General features: G+C 38.4%; 1 protein-coding gene across 2 annotated transcripts in view; it reads right to left on the bottom strand.

Annotated features, from left to right (window-relative positions):
- Pkhd1l1 (PKHD1 like 1) overlaps positions 1-23,480 on the bottom strand; it is a 148,190-nt gene that overhangs the window by 58,584 nt on the left and 66,126 nt on the right. For both annotated transcript variants that reach the window (XM_063257635.1, XM_063257634.1), the window contains exons 36-49: positions 22,959-23,129; positions 22,196-22,422; positions 20,534-21,512; positions 17,568-17,816; positions 15,194-15,343; positions 12,951-13,125; positions 11,977-12,133; positions 11,379-11,535; positions 10,094-10,173; positions 9,473-9,602; positions 8,281-8,410; positions 4,805-5,046; positions 3,740-3,876; positions 253-1,282 (exon numbers count right to left, since the gene is read on the bottom strand). In XM_063257635.1, coding sequence (XP_063113705.1) covers positions 253-1,282; positions 3,740-3,876; positions 4,805-5,046; positions 8,281-8,410; positions 9,473-9,602; positions 10,094-10,173; positions 11,379-11,535; positions 11,977-12,133; positions 12,951-13,125; positions 15,194-15,343; positions 17,568-17,816; positions 20,534-21,512; positions 22,196-22,422; positions 22,959-23,129 — 4,014 coding nt within the window. The remainder of the gene's footprint in view (positions 1-252; positions 1,283-3,739; positions 3,877-4,804; positions 5,047-8,280; positions 8,411-9,472; positions 9,603-10,093; positions 10,174-11,378; positions 11,536-11,976; positions 12,134-12,950; positions 13,126-15,193; positions 15,344-17,567; positions 17,817-20,533; positions 21,513-22,195; positions 22,423-22,958; positions 23,130-23,480) is intronic.

The raw sequence follows: 23,480 nt of genomic DNA, 5'->3' as shown, positions 1-23,480 counted from the left end.
ATTTACTGTTAATTCAAAATCAAAGTGTAAATCAAGAGAAAAGAGGCTTTTTGGAGGCTGCCTCTGACACTGTGACCTTTTCTAGGGAAGCACATCTCATCTGTGCCGGGTACCTTGCTTATCTGCAGTTTTCAAGCCATTAATAAAGTTTGATGCAGGGTAAAACCAGTAATGCCAGTTTAACAATTTAACTCTGTATTAACACAGGCATGTTTCCAATGCATTTTTATCACAGAGGAAAAATAATGTCACCTGTAAGTGAACCGTCAACATCAATTAGAGCAGCTTCATGTTCCCACCGAAAGCCAGCCTTATTAGGTGTGTGAAAATACTGGATGTCCACAAACTTTGCACTCCACCCTCCACATTTGTCATGACAAACTCCAGTGATGGATGTCACTCCCAAGGCTACACAGTTGGGACGGTCAAAGTTCATAAACTGTACAGAAGATACAGTCAGGCCTTCACTAAATGGGAGGACCAAGCCTTTAGATGTGCAAAACCCAGTGCCCATTCCCAGTTCATCAAGATGACCAACGATTTTGGCATTTTTAATCACGGCTCCGCTGGTTTCACCCCATCCTCCAACATAAGGAGCCAGGATCCTCTTGGTCTCAATTCCAGCTTCATGGTTATTGACCATCACAAAATTATGGAACTGCAGGGCCCCTCCGTTGACCCATTCAGCTCCTTTTTGACAATTCCAAGTAGTCAGTGAATTAAAGACTGCAGGTAGGGGCACGGTAGACGTACAGGATCCTGTTTCCATGGGGAAATACTCTTCAAAGATCCACAGTCCAAACCATCCTTGAGAATGAACAGTGTTGTTAAAGAACTCTCCAAGAGGAACTCTTTTTTGGCAGATGTTTCGGTCATAGGATGGTCCATCAGGGTGGTTGTTCATCCGATACCAAAAGCCAAAGTGAGTGCCACCAGCAGCTGCGTTGTGCCGTATGGTGTTGTTTGGGTTAGTCACCCAAAATGCAGCTGGTGTGACATCATCATTCAGAAGACTAGTGCTTTGCCGTACAAAGACTGCCAAGTTATATTGCAGAATGTTGCCATGTTCAATACCGTCTTCTATAAAAAATGCTCCTCCCTTGATGTCATAGATAATGTTCCTCTCAACCAGAAGGTGATGTGTGTTATGGATGGTAACAGCTCTGTTATAGGACTGGTGAATTGCACAACCTCTTACATAAGATTTGAACTGTAAATCTCCAAGTAGGTGCCAATGTATTGGGTATCGGCCCAACCGGAAAGCCTGGCCAGCATGGAATACCTGTGAAGCGGAGAAACCAGAGCTGTTTACCAGTTCACATAGGCTCGGAACTTACCTGACTTCTCTGCTCTTATGTCAAAATAATCTCCCACTTTTGCATAATTATTAACATATTACTATCTCCCATATTATTCACAATTACCATTTGAAAATATTATTAACCTTATTTTACACAAAGTATTATGGATTATGCTTGTTAGAAAAAAATGAATGAGGCTGGGGATTTCGCTCAGTGGTATAAGTGCCTGCCTGGCAAATGTGATTTTGTGAGTTCAATCCCTGGTACCAAAAGAACATGCAAGAAAGCAAGAAAGCAAGGAAGGAAGGAAGGAAGGAAGGAAGGAAGGAAGGAAGGAAGGGAGAAAGAAAGAAAGAGAAAAAAAGAAAGAAAAGAAAAATGAATAAACATAAGCTATCTTCGACTCTTCTTTTTAACCTCTGTCTACTGTTAAATTTTCATGTGTTACAAAAGAAAGCCTCTTAAAAGACTTTTTTCTCTGATTCTTACATAAAAAGAAACACTTTTGAATGTCTTCCATGTGCCAGATCGTGTGCTGCTGTTTCCTGACAGGCATAATCCCACTCTTTCCAGCAAGTCCGCCGTGTCACCCTAATCACTGACATCATCTCATAGATGAAGAAACTGGATGTTAGAACGGGTGGGTAGCTTGTTCCTCATAAAGCTCCATCAAATCCAAGTCAGTCTGACTCAGGAGTAGGTTCTCTTACTGACTACTCTGCTATGCATTCTTTCAAAAGTCTGTGATCCAATAATCTAATATGGAAAATGCCAATCTATATGAAAGTGTGTTTTGTGCATGATATATGTTAAGGTAAAATGTTGGATTGTTTATTTATTTTCATTCTCTATCTAAAATTAAAAAGTAACTATTTCTAATATTTAATATACAGACTTACCCTCACTCACTGTGTATCTCAAATGTCACCTGTGTGAAATGTATTTGAGGAGGGGAGTATCCCAAAATAGGGGCGTTGATTCTCTCATTATCAGTCTAGACTAGGAGTGCCCAGGATAAGTTATGGGTTTTGCTTGTTTGTCTCCCTTTGTCCATCCCTTTCCCTCCTTGTCTCCCTCCTTCCCTTCTGTTTTTTACTGAATATTTGACAAGAAGTCGACTAAACTCTAATTATATTGACCAGTCCTAATAAAATACAGGACTCCTAAAATCTTAAGAATAACATGCAAACTTATTTACGTGTGTCTGTTTTTTTGTTCAACAAATAATCATCTGAGTATGAATCTACTACACACCATGTGTTGTAGTTCTAGTCACAAGTAATCAGCTGATAAACCAAAAGACAAAGAGCTTTGAAATAATTGTGCTTACGTCCTAGAGGGAGACGTTAAACAAAAATAGCTGTCATATTGTGTTTGAGTAAACAAAGGGGAAAAAAGGGCAGAAACTTCAAATGAAAGTGGTAAGGAAAGGGCTGTCTCCTGAGATGAGATTTAAGAAGAGACTAACTGGAGGGAGCGTGTGACTCACACAAGCATTCTAGGTAAATGCAGAGCAATCACAAAGAACATAAGACAGGAACATGGGTGGCATGGTCACACAAGGAGATCCTTGCGGCCAGCACAGTGTGGAGTCACAGGAGATGAAGTCAGAGGAAGCTGGGGTCAGTTCGCATTGGTTCTATAGAGAGCACATAAACTTTCCCTTTTAGATGTCATGGGTGAAAGGGTTGCTGGCCCAGGCCTGATACTGTAGCCTGTAAAGCCAGGGAGTTCCTATCTCCCCCCACCCTTGGAAATTACCTCTGGCGCCAAACTAAGACCAAAGGGCTACCTGTGCATCCCTAATGCCCCCTTGGGTTCCAACCCAGGCCGAGGCTACTTATGTGCCTCACTCCGCGTGTTCCACAGAGAGATCACCGACCCCGGGGTGGAGATGCCACGCCCCAGGGGGTCGGGGGTGTCTCTCCCCACATTCCCAAAATAAAGGTTACTTATATTTTATACTTCTTATCTTTTCAGCCACCGCCGCCAGCCCTCCTTCTCCTCCCCCCGCCCCCCTTCCACAGAGCTATCAATGGGCCACTTAAAGGTTTGGGATAGGGCTACAGCAGGACCTGCTTTATGCTTTTAGCATTTTACTCTGGCTGTGTGGTGCAGACTGCACTGGAGCATAATGGGGAAGCACGGAGATGCGTCAGGAGAAAAGCAGTCACGCAGGTGAGGGATGCTGTGGCTGGAAGCTGAAGATCAGGTGAGGGAGGGTGAATTCTAAACCCACTATTTTGTGGCTGTAAGAATAGAACTTGCTGGTAAAGCTGACATGAGTGTGAGAAAAACCAGAAACAAAGTTTTGGCATGATGGAAAGGGTTAGTAATTGAATGCACTAACATTGTTCATAGAATATGCCAAACAGCGAGTGTCCAACACTCATGTGGATAACTCTAGTGAAAACACCACTTAATAACAGCGCCTTTACCTCTACGTGCTCTATTCTTCCAGTGACCACGTCGGCACCAGGCAGAGGTGCATGAAACATAACGCAGCCTCCAAACTGGTCACTTCCTATTTCCTCTCCAAATTTTCCTTGGAGACACGTCTGGGTAGCAAATTCACCTTTAAAAATACCATGAAAGAAAAATGACATTGAAATCCTTTTAATAGATTAAGATTTTTTTCCTCATACCGAATTGTATTTTTTATTCACATGTAATCTTAATCTCTTCCTGAGGCAAAATTCTAAGCACTTATATGATCTCCTCTTCTAGGCAGTAAGAAAGGAAAGTAGTTTGCCTTGTTTACATTTGCATGCCCTGACAGACTTACTAACCTGTAGTTGCGAGGACACTAACCTGAATGTTTGAATGAATGCTGATAAACACATATTGTTTTATTGTTTCTAAAGCTTTCTCCTCAAATTTGAGGATTAATCAATCCTCAGTGCAACAATGCACTAGAATATGCATTATTGTCACCTAAATCTTATATTTAACATGAAGAGGAAGTAATCTCATTTTAAACAATGTGAACCCAGAGTCACACACATTGTGAAACTTGATGCCGTTGGCCTGGAATCAGAAAAAGGACCATTTGATAACAAGCCCCAAGGGGCTGGAGGTTTAGCTCAGCGGCATAAGCACCTGCCTTGCAAGCAAGCGGTTGTGAGTTCGATCCCTGGTACCGATAAAAATGAAAAAGATAACAAGCCCCAAGAGCTTTGTCTCATACCTCCTGGTGAAGAAAAGGTTAGTACCTAGCTATACCTGCTACTATGTAAATGTTTGTAGATTGCATGATAGTAATGACTTTTGCAACAGAATCCAAGTATTTCCCCGTACAATAATGACATCAGTCATTTTCTTCATATATCGTAAAAATATTTAATTTTACTTAAAAACACTCTGAGGTCTTCCAAATTGCCATAGTTGATGATATTTACAAAGCAGATTAGTAAGCTCAAACTAAAATAATATATTAAATGTCAACCAAATTTAATTTTGAGTTTATATGATTATATCAGCCGCATGTCAGCTGCTAAAATTACCTGTGTCGAATCCAGTAGGGCATGCTGGGATTTTGCTATTCCATTCCACATTCTCAGAGCCTCTGATTATGATATTTCTTGTGAGTATTCCAACTTCTGCTCTTGCTTCAAACAAGGATCCATCAGGGAGTGTGACAGTGATTCCTAAGTGTGTGTAGTTCAGTGGCCGAGTTAACGTGATGCTCACACCATCGGCTGACACAGATGCAATGGTCCTTTTTTCATTTTCTTGTTGGCTGTGTCTGCAAAAATTTTAACAAGAAAATTTGACAGTTAATATAAATCAACATTTTAAAAATCTACTTAGTGTCAAGATTAAGGTTTACTTTTTCTTTCAGAGTGAGGATAGATACCAATTTAAATAATTATCAGGATATATAAGTGAACACCCACTCAGATAAAAGATCACTGCTCAGAAGTGGTACCTAAGAAATAGTTTGCACGTGATAAGTGTATTTTATGTTTAGGTTAAAAGGTTCCATCTTGAGTCACATAACATATTGATTTAGCATATTTGTTTTATGGCATTTCAAATACTTCATTTATAAAATAAAAAATATCATGCAGTTTTCTGAAGAGAGCTCGTGTAGTATTTTACTGTTTTTTTAAGTAACTGAATGAATAACTTTTTTACAGGTCTATTTCAATTAATGTAAATACAAGTGCTAGATTTGTTTACAAAACTGTACTAACTTCTAAAAAGTATTGAAAAGGACTGCTTATTTATGTGACTTTAAAGATCATACTCAGACTTCCTCAAATGAAGCTGATTTTATACCCTACCAATACCTGGGTACATTTTTGATCATAACAGGAGATGCTATTGGCATCTAGTAGGTAAAGACCAGGGAGGCTTTTCTAAATTGTGTAATATAAAGGATGGCCCCGCACAATATACATTATCCTTGATAAAAGAAAGTTACTGGAGATTTTTGAGCAAAGAAATCATTAATCATTAAATCAAAGTTTAGCTCTACCATTCTTCCTTCCAGTGTACTGAAAATCCAGTCACAATAAAGGGAACTTGCAAATTTCACAACGTACATATTCAGATATTTAATCACTCAACAAATACTAAGGGTTTAGCTTACATTCTAGATATAAGACCAGCATTGGGGGTGCTGGGTAGAAAAGCTACTGATTTTGAAACAAACGTGTCAGTAGTTAACTGTGAATCAGTGGAGGTGTGATCCGTGCTATCCACACAGGTCGGTTTAGAGCCTGCCCCCTTGACTTCTCTTGTGACTCTATTCTCCTTTGCGAATAATTTTTAGCCCTTAAGTAGCACTTCAAGTGAAAGTGCCACATTTGAAGTTTCCTAACCCTGCTGGATTCCCAAAACACAAATGCCCCGCTGCAGCCCACTGCGGCCCACTGCGGCCTTGGGAAGTGTCTGCTCCCCCTGGCTGGCTGCTCCTCTAAGCAGGGGCCCATTGAACCGTTTTCTCTACACCCAGCCCTTCGCACAGCACCTGTCATTACACAAAGATCGCTTTTGACTGATGGACAAACTACTACAGAATGAATTTTTCTGGGCAGAGAAGTGGAATAAAACCTAAATAGGAGGATGATGTCCGAGGGACTCGAGAATCCAAATTAGAACTGCGAGGGGGAAAAAGCGATGGGGGAGACATTTCAAGGGTGGAACTAAAGGAACTTGGACATGGGCTGGAAATGAAGGCAGACGGCACCTGGAAGGTCACCGAGAAATTCTGGAGAGAAAACAGACTGGAGGGACCGAAAGGAATAACAGGTGAGCAAGGATGAAACAGATGGAATGCGCATATAATATTTAGAAAGTTTACTAATTTTTAAAATAAAGAGTAACAGTGAAAGAAAGTGCAGGAATAGGAGGACAATGTTGTTTTCCAAGATGATGCATAGTCTGAGGAAATCAACATCCCAAAAATTCCAGGGAGGGAAGTGTGGTGAGAGGGGCCAGGGAGAGATGGAGATGAAAGATGTTCAGGGCGTGGCCAGCTCTACAGCGCAGGACCTCAAGGGAGGCGGGGAAGACTCAGGTCGCCTTGTCTTGGATTCTTTGAGATCTAGATGACACAGCATCTTCTTAAAAATTGCTCTAAAAGGCATTTTACATACATTGTGCACCTAAATACATTTTGCTTTCCTATGTAATATGTAATGCATAATAAGCACTTGCTTTCAGCCAAGTTCTGCTCTGAGTTCTTCCTACATTCGCAGGCAAAATAGCAGTTTTCAGGGCTGGTAAGAGGTGTTGTTGGGAATAAACACAAGCAAGTGACTGGTGATTTTCTTTTATTTATTTATTTATTTATTTATTTTTTGTCTTTTTCATTTTTATCGGTACCAGGGATCGAACTCACGACTGCCTGCATGCAAGGCAGGTGCTTATGCCGCTGAGAAGTGATTTTCTTGATGCCTTGCTTTACAAACTCTCAGATGTGATTCACCAAAGAAATAAGGAACAATGGGTAATATTCAGTAAAAACAATTAATTCTTGTTAGGAATTTTTCATTCTTCCTAAAAGTAAATAGCCTTGTGCTAAATTATACACTTAAATTTTTGTCTTTAGAGAAAAATTATGAATGAGGATTTTTTATTCTGTTAATAAGCCTGTGATTTTCTTCCTTTTTAATTCTGCTATTATACACTGACTATTTCTTCCAAAGGCAGGAAAATGGGCACTTGCAAAACTGAGCATATCTTTAACTCTTTCTAACATCGGTAGGTCTATTTTTAAATTGGAAAACAGCAAACTCAAAGTGCCATCTTGAACTGTTATTTTAAATTGAGCCATGACCTTAACATACCTGTTTCTCATCATAAATTACTATATGTTTCCTGATAAACACCATTTCCAATCTTAACATTATCTATAATTTGAACATCAAAGCAAAAATAAGCCTCCACTTTGCCCCACTACCTGGGAGCTCAGAGGCATAAGCACCTGCCTTGCAAGCAGGTGTTGTGAGTTTGATCCCTGGTACTGATAAAAATGAAAAAGACAAAAAAAAATTTTTTTTTTAAATTTTCTTGTCAAAATATATATATATACAGAAATTAAGGGGCATCCGCAGTTTCTGCTTATATCAATCATCACTCAATCAATAATGATTTCTTCCCTTTTACTTATTAATAAAATTTTGTTCATGGGGACCACTGCCAAGACTGCAAGATAAGAAAGAGTTTATTACCTGCTCTCCTTCTTTGGCTGCTTCAAACAAAGCAGCTCAGTTACACTTACATTTTTGCATTCATGAATGTATTTAAGTCAAGCTCTTAAGTCAGATGTTTTCAATTGACTCAATAACAAAGTCTTGTTTTGTAAATGAAGCCTTCTGTAGTCACAACCACATAAAACAGGTACAACTTTTTAAGGATACATTTATTTTAGAGATTTAGAAGTGCAGCTCCAGCCACCGAGCAACCAAACCCTAACGCAGGCTGTGTGTACTCTTTAGTGGAGCCTTCAGAAGCCTGGAAGTCGCCTCACCTGTGTCCTGTGCTTGCGATTACAATGGCATCTCCCGCTTTCCACGTCACTGGGTCTTGTAAAATCAAGGTCCACTGCCCGGCCTTTGCAGTCTGAGCCAGGCGAGTCCAGACCACAGGAACAGGCAGACCTGAAACCAACACAAACCCAGCGTCTCCCCGGGTGCACCCTGGATTCTTGAGTGTGCTGGTCATTTTCACCTTTTTTCCAGATTAAATTAATTTTGGGAAGGCTCATTTTACACTAGGATTTTATACCCATCTTATAAAAAGGATAAAAAGAATGCTAACTTCAAAAAAGTAACAATTAGGTTTGTAATAACATCTGGTTGTATAAATTTTTTTTAAAAAAACCTGCTTCTGTAATGCTATGCTTTCTTCCTAGGAACTTCGTTATAAATGTGGGAGCATCACACTAACAAAATCAGCAGATGCTTACCCCTTTGTCACTGTTGACAGGATTGTTTAACTGATAATCTAGAAATAAATATGTGCATATTTCTAGGAAATTTTAGAATTATATATGTTTGGCACAAGGTAGAACATTGATAATGAGAGTGTCTTGTTCCTGGATTTCTAAATTTATAGAAGGAATAAATTATTACAATACAGAAGACTATTTTTTTAAAAAGGGAGATTCATTTCATGCTTCTGAATAATGCTACCCTGGTACCTCGAACATAATAAAACTTTTTTTGTTAGTTTGTATTGTGCTTGGTACTGGAGAGGGGAGCCAGGGCCCTCACACTGAACGATATCTCTAGTCCTTTTTATTTTTTATTTTGAGACAAAGCCTCACTAAGTTGCTCTGGCTGGGCCCAGATGTATGATCCTCCTGCCTCAGCCTGCCAGCGTGCTGGGATTACAGGTATGCAACACCACAGCTGGCAATAAAAATCGTTTTTTACTTCCTGACAATATTTCTGGAATACAGCTATCAGAAAGTACAACTATGAATTGCTGTATATATCTTAGAGCCAGCACATAAGATACAAACGTCAGAAGCCCAGCCTTCCACTTCTGGGTCTGTCCCTTGTCACAGAAATAGCTGCAGCTGTGTAGTGTGCAGAGCACAGCTGGAGACCAGAAGCTCCTGGGGCGGGCGGGAAGGGAATGCGGTGCGGGGGGGCTGGAGGGAGGGCCGGGGAGAGCGAGCGAAGCTGGGGAGCCCCCAAGGCTCCCCGATCCGGTACCGTGCAGGTCCAGCGTGCCCTCCCGCACCGCCAGCGTTTTGGCGCCGTACACAGGGAGCTCCGGGGAGCGCAGGTGCCCGTGCAGCGTGATGACTGCCTGGTGCTGGAAGGGCGACGTCTCCGTCCCAACCTGCCACAGATTTCAGGAGCCCGCTCAGAAAATGAGACACAGCGCCCGCGAGTCTTACCCCGAAAGGATGTGTGTGCCCCCCCTCCCCCGCCCCTTGCTGTCTTTGGAGAATCAATGTCCTAACTTTGTTTCAAAATTCAAGCTTTAGATTTTCTATCCAGCCAAATGCACTCTACCAGACCTTCACAGGAGCTGATTTTTTTTACCCATGGCTCAGTTACTTTATGTTTTACTCTATTTTAAATTCTGCTCCTTTAATATATGGTTATATTTTTGTTAAGCTATAAAAATACCCTGGGAAACCCCTTCCCAATAGAAGGACCTTTATCCTAATAACAAAGCCCTCGCAAAAAAAAAAAAAAAAAAAAAATATATATATATATATATATATATATAAAAGTTGGTTTAATTAATTATGTGTTTTATACACAGTCTTTGAAAAACAAATGGCGAGAGGTCAGCAATGAATATATGTCATGTTCAGGAGATACCTGAAGAGTGCCTCCGTCTGTAATTAGAATATTTTCTGCCTGGAGTTCAATGTCAGCTTCATCAAAGATTAGAGTTCCACCTGTGAACCAAATAATTTTTAAATACATCACCAGAAAATGTATTACTAAAAATTATCTGGTTGCTCATCTCTGTCCTGCTTTCTGGGTACTATTTTACTTCTGCGCTTTGGTAACAATAAAAATGTAAGCATTTCAAGACTCTGAAAGTAGATAGAAAAATAAATTCGAGGGTAGATTATTTTATCTTGAAAAAGTATTATTTTAAATGTTATGAAACAGTGGAGTTACAGAAGTTAATTCTACAAGTACAGAGTTTCAAAATATGAATTAAGAAAAAAACAAGATTAAAGAAAAAGACACTTACACAAACCATGGTTACACCACCAATAGGTCTTAACTTTTACCCATTAACTTGTCCTAGTAATGGCTGTAGCTTGATTAATGCTATTAAAAAAATACTGAGATGCATTTTCCGAGATTGATGTAAGTGTGGAGACAGTAAAACTTTATCTGTTTAAAGACCCAAAACTTAATAACATCAAATTGTTGAAATACTATTGTTTTCCCAGATGTTTAAAAATAACAAAATTAAAGACATCTCTGAGCAGCTAAAGTCTTTATGGCAAAGTTTATGCACTAAAGTCCCAAGCACTTTCCTCTTAGAGAGTAATTGTTTCAGTCACACATAATTGCAGTAGTTGTATATTTTTGTAATAGTAGCAACAAAATATCAAGTTGCAGAGGGAACCCCAGATAACAGCTAAAATTAGATTTACAAGTAAATGAGAATCATAATCTGCCTTCCAAGGGCCATCAGGGGATCATTTAGGACAGATTTTAACAGATTGTTATAATTTTATAATCACTGGAATTTACCATATCAGTGATAAATGATATTTTTTATTTCTTTTACTTTTAAAAATTTTTTTATAAAAATGCCAGTCTATGAGTCTGTTCAGTGCCTGCCCTCCTGTTCCTGAAATAAAAGTTTAACAAAACAACATTTACCTATAAAAGATACCTAGCCATATGTATGGAGTGTACTTTATTTTCTACTCTATTTTATTTGTAAAATGCTGGTTTCAATGCATTACAGAATATTATAACCATAAACATTATAATACTCAAGTTAGAAAATTTAAAATTATATTTCATATTAAAGACAAACAACTATGGATGGTTCACAATTATGAATTTTGAATAACTTAATATCATACAACTATATTCAAAGGTAGAGTTAGTAAACAGATTTGCAGAAATTTACCCTGAATAAGCAGCATTTTCAGAATTGGAGTACTTTGGTCCAGTAATAGTATCTGTCCTTTGGTAATCACAGCGAGTGACCCTTCCTCTGGGGGAGGTTTTCCTCCCCATGAGAAGTTGGAGGACCAAATATCAACATATAGGAAGTAAGTATTCTCCTGTAACAGAAGATGAAAGACTAAAATTTAGAGTTCTATTCCCCAAATAAAGACATAAAAAATTCATATTAATAATAAAATATAACCCATTTTAAATATGCTATAACTGCCCACCCAGCAAAGGTGAGGTTTTGAGTTCGATTCCTGTTATCCAATAAATAAATAACAAATAAATAAATAAGCATAGCTTCCTTTTAGTTTATTTTATAATACCAATACTAAAAACCTATTATAAATTGTACCACAACCCAGAGTAATCTAAAAAAATGTAAATAAAAATGTCAGTAAGAAGCAAAAATATGTAAGCTCCTGTCACTTTAGTATAATCACACCTAGTAACCTTTTGGAGATATTAAAGTATGATATTCATTACCATTTAATTCGCCTAGCACAGTGCTGGTTTTTCTAGTGCTGCAATTGCTATCCTAGAAGCACTGATACCTGTCTAGCCATGCCGATGTTTCTGATGTTGACATGAACGGGGGCCCACCCTGAAGGAGTATGGGCATTTGTCACACAGATGATGTGCGTCTTGTTGGAATACTCCACATCACATTTGGCTTCTGCTATGGTGACCTGAACATCTTGTGGATTTTCACTGTAAAGAGAAAACTAAGCATTTATATTTTACTTAGATTTCTGCTTTGCATCATCAAATCTCTTGGTATTTTTGCAAAAGATGCTGTTGTCTTACACTCCATCAAAGTTCAGATTGACACCCTTTTAGTCAGTACTCAGACTCTGAAATGTTTGTTGAGGAAAAAGTAAACAAAGAGATTAAGGGATCAGAAAAAAGAACTGCACAAACTATGAAGTGTTTTAGTGCTAAAGGAAAAACTGCCTGAGTTTGCATTATTGAGAGATTCTTTGTTGGCCTCCAAATAGGTATTTTTATAAGAGACTTTCAAGGATACATTTGTCTATGACATTTTTGTTACAGTCACAGACCTTGGAACTTAATCTCCATTTCAAAATGCAAGTCTCAATCCTAAATGCTTGAGAAATTAAAATTGCCTTTTATGGTTTGTTTGAAATTAATGTTACATACTTGAAGAATACAAGAGTCTGAATTACAAATAGTAAGTGTAAGAAGAAAGAACCCCATCAGTTACAGTGGAAAGGACCTGGTACTTGAAAGCTGTTTCTTTGATCCAAAGAAACAGGTCATGATTGGAGATGACAGGGAAGCACAGCAAAATGGTGATTTGTGTTTCTGATGTGCTTTATTAGCATTTGAGACAAGTGACTTCACCTCTTTGACCTTCATCTCCTATGTTAAGTGGGATGAAAATATCTCATGAAGGAGGACAGGAAGCTTCTCTGGGTAGGAAGATGTCGTTAAATGAGGGACAGAGAATGGGTGATACGTCTCGAGTCTGGAAACACGGAGCAAGTTGCCCATGTGAAGATGGTACCTGAATCCTGATCCCAGCACTGTAAGCCTGGTGCCCCCTGCCGTACTGCCTTTTGTGGGAGATATTTCAGTGACACGCGGAGTCAGTGCCATCATGTAAGTAAACAGAGTCGTGGACGGGGATGAATCTTTCCCATTGACCACACGCACTTCACACACTTGGTCAGGTCCCACGCCTGTGAGAAGAGGTCAAACTTAGTGCACGTCTGCCGTCAGGCCCTGGCTCATTTCTAGAACCTCCACGCATTTGCAATGCCGTCTTCCTTTCCCCACAATCACATCTAATACATCCAAGCTGTCAGTGAAGCAATACAAACCTCTAGCAATATGCAAAAGAAAATATCGCACAGTTCATTCCCATTAGCAACAGTAAACATCCTCAGGCCCTTTCTCGGAACCTGTTAGGCAGTTATATAAACCACCTGTGTGGTTTTCCAGTCCTAGAGCCAGGCCCAGCAACAGCAGCAGGGTGGACAGCAGACGGCAAGGGAGGGACAGAACAACTTCGGAAAGTCCACATGAGAAAGAGAAGAGGAAGTAACAACCCGTAAGCCTGCCAGATCTCCATAGCATTGCTGCGTATTTCTACGGGGACACAAACTCTAGTCTGTTAACGATATGTAAGCACAGATGTGAAAAGGTTGTGTTGTCATCAGCATTCTTTGTTTAAAATGTCAAAGAAGCAAAAATGTTTCTGCAAATCTTCATCAAATTTTGTTAACGTATTGTCTTGCATACTAAAACATATCCTTTATATTTACCTGGAAGTCATGTTATTTAAATATCTTTTGTATTTTGTTAAATAATAACTAAAATTTATTGGATAAAGTTCTAGATAGATAAACTTCAAAAAAACTATTAAATCATGGTTACTAATATTTCCACTTAATAGAGAAGCAAGTAGAGTTCAATTACTTACCAAGGATTACTCAGTAAGTGGCAAAATAGAGATTTGGGGACTCCTCAGAAATCAGATTTTTAACTACCAAGGGGGAAACAAAAGCTGAGCGTAGTGACACAAACCTGTAATCCTGCAATCCCAGCACTTAGGAGGCTGAGGCAAGAGGATTGCTGTGAGTTAGAGACCAGCCTGGGTTACAAAGTGAGCTCAAGGCCAGCCCAACGTGCATAGTGAGACCTTGTCTCAAACACACACACACACACACACACACACACACACACACACACACACACACACGTACTGAGAAGACAAAATAGCCAAAAACACACTGGGGGAAAGACAGTCTGTTTAATAAAACACTAGTTATTCACACTCAGAAGATTGAATCTAGACCTGCATCTCTCATCATGTACAGTTCTAAAGTCAAAAGAAATAAATATTAAACCAGAAACATCTAATCGGCCAGAGGGTAAATAGGTGAAACTCTTGAAGTTACCGGTGTAGGCCAGGGCTCTGGGAATGGAACCCAGCTGTACAGGAAACAGTTCTGAGAATGAACATAAAAATCTTCTGCATAGCCAAAGAAACAAGTGATAGAGTGAAAGGAAAATCTACAGAATGGGAAAGCCTTTTGCCAGTGATTCCTCAGAGGATTCATATCTAGACTATATAAAAAACACACAAAATATAAGATCCTCCAAAACGAAAGACCAAATCCAAAAATAGGCAACTGAAATGAACAAACCACATGTACAAATAGCCAATAAACACATGACCATCAGATAAATGAAAATGAAAGCAACCCTGAGTTTCCATCTTTCCCCAGAAAGAATGACCATCATTAAGAAATCAAATAATAACAAATGCTGTAGAGGCTGTGGGGGGAAGGGGCCCCTCTACACTGTCCATAGCACAATTGCTATGGAAATCAGTATGGAGGCTCATCAAAAAACTAAAACTAGAAACTCCATTTGACCCAGCTGTTCTCCTTCTATGTATCTTCCCCAAACAATTAAAATACCTTATTACAGTGATACATGCAAACCCATGTTTGTAGCAGCACATTTATAATAGCTGAATATTGAAAATGTCCATATTTCTATCAACAGATGGATAAAGAAAATTGCTGACCCACAATGAAGTACCTCTTTAAAATAAATTACTTAAAACATGATAAAATTAGAAACTTAGAAAACTTGGAAAACAAAATTCTGAATAAACTACTTAAAATGAGATTTAAATCAGACAATCATAAAAGAGATGCAATTATTTCCAAAGAACCCAAAACTTAAAAAAGAAAGCTGAACAGTGATACTTATAAAGTTAACTTCCTGAGAACTTACCATCATGAGGTGGGATTTCACATAATAATGTGGTGCGATCCGACCTAAGTCTATCGGTTGCACATTCTGTGCTGCAGATCGATATGACTGAATCTTGTGGGTTAAAACCAACACCTGTCACAGTCAGGATCTGGCCACCACCAAAGCTCCCTAGTGAAGACCAATACAAAATAAACTTCCTGTGTGCACATTTGCTTAAGTTAATCTTAAAACTTTAAGTGGAAGAAAGTTACATTAATGAGAAGTTTTTAAGATCCAACATATAAAATGAAATATAATTAATAAAACATCTTTTGATTGTAGGGTTTAAAAATCTTCACTGAGCAAATGTCACACCTCATGATTTATGTAAACTGTTTCTCAGAACTAAACTTCTACTTGAAAGAGATATCACAAAAAATTTCAAAGTAGTCAAAACATGCACTTACAATTACTGTTTTGAGTACATTAATTATACTTCCTTAAGGTTTTTAATCATTAAGAGAATTTTAAACTGGAAAAATATTGTTTCTTATAGAAACAATAACATGACACTGATGGGACCTATGAGTTTTTAAAAAAGAATTTTATGTGAAACTTGGTCATTTTAAGTAGAACTTATTTTTAAACACACTACATAATATTAAGAAAAACATAGGCATTATTCAATATTTTGAAATGATTAGCTACTCCTTTTGTGAGCTTATTCTTTTTGCTGAGAAGAAAAATCTTTTAGTGTTATAAGATTATTTTTTTCTAAATAAACTAGTTGTAACTGGCACAATATAAAATACAGTATTATTAGTTATCATAGCATCAAAATAGTTCAGTGAACATGATTTGTTCTTTTTAAGAACACATGCTCTCCGATGACCTTTAATAAAATATAACCATCACTGACAAATTATCACATTGTCTGGGCTCAGGGACTGTTGATCCCTCATGTGTCAGAAGAGACAGGGATGAAAATTATTCAGAAAACCCAGACTCTCTTATGATACAGCAGTGGTACAGGACGTGCTCATCAATAATCATGACTGCAAACAGACGCAACCCAGGCAGGGCCTTTAGTTAATCAATCAGGAGACTCTTCCTCTATTTCCTCCGGTGCCCTGTCCTGGCATCTTAGCAGCTTCTGGGAGTTTTTCCTGGCTGCATGGATCCCACAGTCGGCACTGTTGGGAGCTGTGCTTTGAATGTGCAGTTTTGGCTCATTCGTGAAGAAGCTTCTCAGGTCATTGCAAGGGACCAAGGAAAGTAAATAGTACTCCTAGGACAGCACAGAATTGTGACCCTGCCTCAGTCTGTGCACTCACTGGAAACGCCCAATGTCCCTGACAGTGAGACTGGTCCTCATAGAGCCACAGCTCTGTCTACCTTTGCAATAAATACCTGGGAGGACAGAAAGACATCTAAAGTATGTAGTAAAGGAGCTTATTAGCCAGGAGCACCGACAAAAATTAAATATATAAAACAATCACAGAGCCAAGAAAAACAGTGACAATTAATTATTTGATCATTTCCAATGGTTCAGAAGTGTACATATAACTCTTGAGGACATATGTGGAACCATATGATACAGAAAGTTTCCCTGGAGACATCAGTTCTAAAGAATTTGCTTACATCTGAGAATTTAGGTAAACAAAGCAGTTTTATTATCACCTGAGGAACTTCTGGAAGCAAATAGTCCTTCGACGTGAGCCCAATAAGAAGAATGCCCTGAAACTTTATTTTTTGGACCTTTAGAGTAATTGTTCTGCCTGTATTACATGTAATCAACAAATCTCATAAAAGAGTGCTCCAAATCACTCCCTTCTACATCAAAACAGGCAGCCATATATATTTTTGGATATTGCCTCAATATCTAAAATAATGCTAAGTAGCCTATTTCTCCCCAGTATCAGACATTTTAGAAATAATACAAGTTTTAATGACATTTGTCTTCTCATGATTCCTGTGATTATTTGCATAATACATTTAAAGAATGTGCCTAAAATACAATAAGCTACAGGCACTCCTCATTTAATGACCAAACTATGTTCCTTTGACTATGTTGTTAAATGGATTGGCTTCTAAATGAGGAATGATTTATGTCAAGCACATCACAATATTCAGAATCCAATTTGATGACTTTGCTTTTATTTGCATAATTCTTACCTGCAGTGTTTTAATGTATAACAGAACATAAAACTTCAGTACTATACTGCACTATATTATACAGTATAATGAGCAAAAATTACAGTACTGTAGAAACAAGGTATACTGCACAAAAAGCCATTGAAGCTTTATATACAAGATGTACAGAACTGAACCAAAAATGGGTCATAAGTCTGAATAGTAGTTAAATAGGTAGGTCGTTAAATGAGGAATATCTGTATTTATTGTATGTTCCTACCTTGCTCTGGGTGAATACTGTGAATATGAAGTGGGTACTCAAATACGACAGTGGACACGCCAGAGCCTTTTGTCTTGTGATGCAGCAGCACAGGAAAAGTACCACCAGCATGATCTCCAGCGACACACCGCAACACGCTGCCATTGACCATGGTCACATTGCAGCCAGCGTTGCTGATCGTCACGGAAACTTCTGAGATGTCAACACCAAAGTTAGAGCCAGTGATCTCAACTTCAGTTCCTGGGGGACCTTAAAAAGAAGCAAATGACATAAATTTGTATTTAAATCCCCATACTTATATGTGTAGTCAAAGATCTATCGCTTCACTTTTGAAACTAAAATAATAGCCATTGTTTTGAAAGCATTATAAATATTAAAATACATGTCATGCATATTTTGCCTCCCACATACACTACAGTCTATTGAATATTAACTAAGTAAATTATCTCAACGTTCACTATTTTTTACACTTTTGACCACTCCACTGAGTTTTGAGTTTTTAATGCAGGTTAACAAGGATAAGAGGAGGAAGAAGAAAGATCTAGAGTTTAAAAGCATGAGTGTCTGGACTGGAATATATTTTAAAAGTGAGGCTTACTAATGTTTATTTTTGGTAGTTTTTTTCCCCTTGATATCAGCAATTGTTTTTCAGAATGGACTGTATTTTTCTTTTTCTTTTTTTTTTTTTTTTTTTTTTTTTGTACCAGGGATTGAACTCATGACCTCACTCTAGGTGCTTACGCCACTGAGCTAAATCCCCAGCTGGATTATATTTTTCTTAAGTCAAATATTTTCAACAGACATAAGTTAGTGAATTGTGTGCAAATTATTAAGTGTAAAATAGTGCATAAAAAGAATTAATTTAAAAATATTGATGCTAGGGCCTTAAATGAATGTACAGAGAAAGCACAGTGATCCAAGAATTTTAAACCTATCGTGTTTCCTTTTTGACAAATGTATAATGAGGACATTAAACATATGGAAATTTTCATAAGTTATCCAAATGAATATCCACATACCTAAGCTTTAAATGACCAGATAGCAATCCCCACAAGTTGCTACAAATACCTGGCCTTCGAATTTGAGTTTGGTTTTAATTCAAGTAGTAATTATAAGAATTACCATATAATTGACAATAGTGAGGATTACCAAAATGTGAATCATTATATTTATGAATTATTATTATAAAGACTACAAACATTAATGAGATATTTTATATTACAGATAATTTTAAGATATAGACTAAAAATCATTTATGTTAAAATATTCATTTGACATTTCGCCTTTCCTATGAGACAGTGTTCTAAGTGTGATGAATTCCTTGCCTCTTTAATAAATTAAACAGTCCAGATCTCACTTGCCTATAAATCTGAGATGTCACACAAATCATTGAAAAGGACAGTCAAAGAGAAAGTTGAGAAAAAAACTGGTCCATGGAAATAAGGAACAAATGTCAGTATTTTCCTTGCCTACAAATTTATGAATATGTCATTTCTCTTTTTAACATTTGCTTCTTGATGTAGAAAAAAAATTAACAGTAAACTTCCTACAGGCAGAGAATATATCTTACTTAAATTTAATTTCCTGGCAGACTAAATAAAGACATTTTCTAAAAGTCAATATTTACTGATTTCTTTAATAACTATACCACTCTATGGTATATTTTATGGGTGAATTTATTTTACTTTTTACTACCTAGGTACCTAAAAAGCTGATGTAAACAAATAAACAAACAAAACTTGTCTAAAAGTTTAGGAAATAGAGGAATTTGGATTTGAACTCAGGCCTCAAACTCATGCTCCAACCATGACACTATAGTACCTCTCTAGAATTCATTACACAGATGATGAGCATTCCAAAGCTTGACTATAGTTAGGGACAGCATAGCATAGTTAGCATAATGACAGAGCCAAGAGGGCATCTTAATCTAATCTTATAAAAACTCGGTGCTAAATAATGAAGTAAATCTTATTGTCTTTATCTAAATGTGCCAACTACCTCCTTAAAAAGAATAGCTTTCTATCAACAATATCAACAGGAGCTTCATGAAAAATAATCTGAAAAATTATCCACGTTAGAAAGATCTTGTGAATTTTTGTAGTCATTTCTTCTACGATATCAACATTGCTGATAATAATTTATCCATTTTGGTACACAGAAACACATGTACTTTTCCCTCATTTGAAGTTTAGGTTAAGCTAATGGTGATTTTGTTTCTAACTGGAAGTTGGAACTTGATGAAAAATTTTATCCTAAGGACTTACAAAGACTAATCATAAAATGAGACTTCTCAGAACTTGAATCTCAATTATGAATTGGGTTAAGTAGAACTGTGTAAAAAAATAACAATAATTATGAGATGTGATTAAAAACACAGTGAATATGGAAATTTTAAAAGTGTGCTACAGGGAAATCATGCTGCCGTCCATCTCCCTAAAGCCCTGCTCCACCCTTTGCTTGCACACACTTAGTGCATTGTTGCTCCCGCTTTGGGATGCGTTCTCAAAGTCCTCTTCCAGCAGGGCCCTTAGCTGTGCCATCCTGGACTTTGTGAACCAATTCCAGATGTTTACCTTTCACTCTCACTTTGACTTTGGGGAAGACCCAAGACTCGCAAATCGGTGAATGCAGCAGCTGAAGATGTACCTAGCGTGTCTGCAAGCCTGCCCTTTCTTGGGGGCACTCAGCAGCAGCATTCACTACATTTATTATTACACCCTGTAAAAATACTCACAAAAGAGGCCTTCTAGGACTGCCTCAGAAAGTGGCTAGAACAATGGCGTGAGTTTGAAGTGAGGGGGATTGGTAGCCATGTATTTCTTAGTGTAATGATTTTTTAATGTAAACAGCCACTGTGTATTTTGACCATATCTGATATTTACAGATATTAGTGTAACTTTACAGTAATAAATATTGAAAATATAACATTGAGATACTAAAAAGGTAAGTAGCTATCACTGTCATACCTATGTTTGGGGCAATTCTTCTGAGAAATGGGGTATCCTCCAGGGCATACGTGAACGGTAAAGGTGGGTAAGGAACTGCATTGACCAGGACCTGCAGATCGGCCTTCCCAGCTCTCCCTGCTGGGGTGCTACAGTGCACCTCACTGGCGTTGGCAAACAGAATCTGACAGGGGCCCTCCCCAACAGTGACTGTGGTGCTGTCCGGATGGAAGCCATTCCCTGTGATGACCAACATTGTTCCTCCACCAAGGCTTCCGGAGGATGGCGAGACAGATGCTTCCATGGGGCTGCTGACGGTCAGGTTTCCCAGAGCCAAGCCTTTAGTTCCCACCACTACTCTGAGAGGATGGAGTCCGGCCGGGAGGGAAGACACGAGAACAGTGATGTTATTTTCATTCACGTCTATGGCTCTGAACTGTTGATTTCCAATGAGAACAGCAATCTCTTCCAACACAGTCCCAAAACCTGCTCCTTCAATGAGCACTTTTACAGGTCCTCTGATGGTGTTTGGGGAGACTCCCGTGATGTACGGGGTGATGCTGTCGGAGTATGCAAAGCTGCAGCTGCCCTGACAGAGGCCAGGCACTCCACGTGTCAGAAGATGCACCTGAGCAAGCTGTCTGGGCGCAGGGGACGTTTCACATTCCACAGCCGTGTAATTCACTGTGAGAACTTTGCAGGGGAAGTGACCCATAAAGACCTCTACACCTGCCCAAGAAAACCCAGAGCCTTTAATGATCACCCGCGTCAATCCTGTCGTCGACCCTGTGTTCGGCCATACCATGTCAATGCTGGGCAACAGAACAAACCGCCTATCAAACTCATGGGACAGTGTATTGATTGCAGTGCCCAGGTTGTAGACAACCAAAGTGACAAGCTCCCGGATGCCAACCTCCATTGAGTCTTGCGGATCAATATGGCACGTGATAGAATTGGCACTACTTTCTTCTACAACACAAGGGTAGTGACCAATTGTAACCTGGAAGGAGAGTGAATGTGAAATAAAGTAAGTCGCGACATGACTTCTGTACACATTTAAATTTTGTATTAGCAACAACTGTAATTTTCGAAGGCTAACTCTGTGGAAACTTTTTTAATCACAAAATTAACATTGGGAGCTAATTATGACACAAATTAACTTTTAGATTAAATTACTATTGTATACATGTTCATGACTACATTATTTATGACACCCCAAAAAAGAGAAAATAGCCCAAATATCCATGAACTGATGAACAGATAAGTAAAATATGATATACCATACAATGGAATATTGTTCAGCTATAAAAGAAACAAATCCTGCCACATTGAATACACTTTGCAATGTTAGGTTATGACGCAGTTGGTCACAAAGAACCACATAATGGGTGGCTGTATGTGTGGAAGTGTCTAGAAGAGGCAAATCTGTAGGGAGGGAAGGTAGATTAGTGGTTGCATGGGTTGAGATGGATGGGATGGTGCTATTTTTTTACAGGGTAAGAGAATGTTCTAAATTGTGATCACAGGTGTAAAACTCTGTGAATAGACTGTGCATATATGTGTGTGTGGACCCTATGTCATGTGAATTATGTCTCACAAAGCTGGTAAACATTAAATATGAGGCCATGGTTGAAACATCTCTTTTTTGAGGATATGGAATGTCAAAGATCCATATGTTCTCACCTTATTAGCACATGTGAGGTTACTGAAGCCACTTCCAGTAATTGTTATCAATTCATTTGCTGTCCCGGTGGATGGAGTGATGTTGCTAATGGATGGCGAAATGCAACTTGAAAGCTCAAAGAGAAATATACTTGAATTTTGAACCCTGGTATCATTCGGACCACACAGAGGTTCTGTTGCTAGGCAGCCTGCCCCAGAGCTTCCTAAGTGCAAATTCTCAGGTCCTCCTTTAGACAAAAGAACTTCCTGTAAGTCATGCATAATATTCAAAAATAAGAACTGTTTCAGACACAGTTATTCTTTATTTTGACAAAGGTAGTTTTAAATTCTGGTAAATCTTTTAAGGGTCTGGTACTAGGCTGGAAAATTGCCTTAAAGACCTAGACAAAAGGTTGTGTAATAAAAGAGTGAATGTAAAGTCAATTTAGTTTTCAATTTGTTCAAGGCCAGCTCCCATAGAGGATACAAAACAATAATGTCACCAAATATTCGAATATATTTCGGGCATATGCAGAGTGTCAGAACTCTTTAATATCAAATCTCATTTGAAGCATAGCAGGATTCTGGGAGGCAGATAGGAAGACATTACCATCACCCTTATTTTATAGAATAAATTCTAGCCTCTGAGCATTGCAAACCTTTTCAAGGTCATAGGTAAGAAGACACAGCCCTCAGGTAATGCATACTCATCAAACTCCTACTACAGGAAGGTCACATCACCCCCAGGGCACCTCGGTGACGCTTCCATCTTTAACCGTCTTACCCTGAATGTGCGTGGCTTCAGTGCTGCTCACGAACAGGTGCAGGGGAAGGTGCCTGCTTTCAGCTGGTAAAACGTTAACGACTCCTTGGAGGGAAATGGAGTGAGCCTCATCAACATAGCCGCTGCTGTAATAATGGATTCCAGGCGAAGTAAATTGGTAAGAAAATGAACCTGCCATAAAATAAGGTCATACATCATAAATACAAACAATGAATGTACCCTTTAAAGGAGAGGGAAGACATCTGAAATGATGGTTTAAGTGCTCATGCAGATAACATGTGACTTCTTCATGCACTTGATATTTCAACGGCAGGTAGAAGCAAAATGCCTTATTGGCCATAAGAGCTATTCTGTATAACGAATTTATTCCAGGAAGACAAGATAAAGCAGTAATTGTTTAGATAATCATAGCAAGTTTGACCACAATTTACCAAAACTGAAGAAAAACTCAACCTAAAATTAAAAATTAAAAAGCAATGCTTATATTGTTATATATCTATATCTATATCTATATCTATCTAT

Source organism: Cavia porcellus, unplaced genomic scaffold (genome assembly GCF_034190915.1).
Source record: "Cavia porcellus strain 051 isolate PalLab524CR breed Dunkin Hartley unplaced genomic scaffold, mCavPor4.1 scaffold_10, whole genome shotgun sequence".
Taxonomy (NCBI): Eukaryota; Metazoa; Chordata; class Mammalia; order Rodentia; family Caviidae; genus Cavia; species Cavia porcellus.
This window is presented reverse-complemented; position numbering and strand designations above follow the sequence as displayed.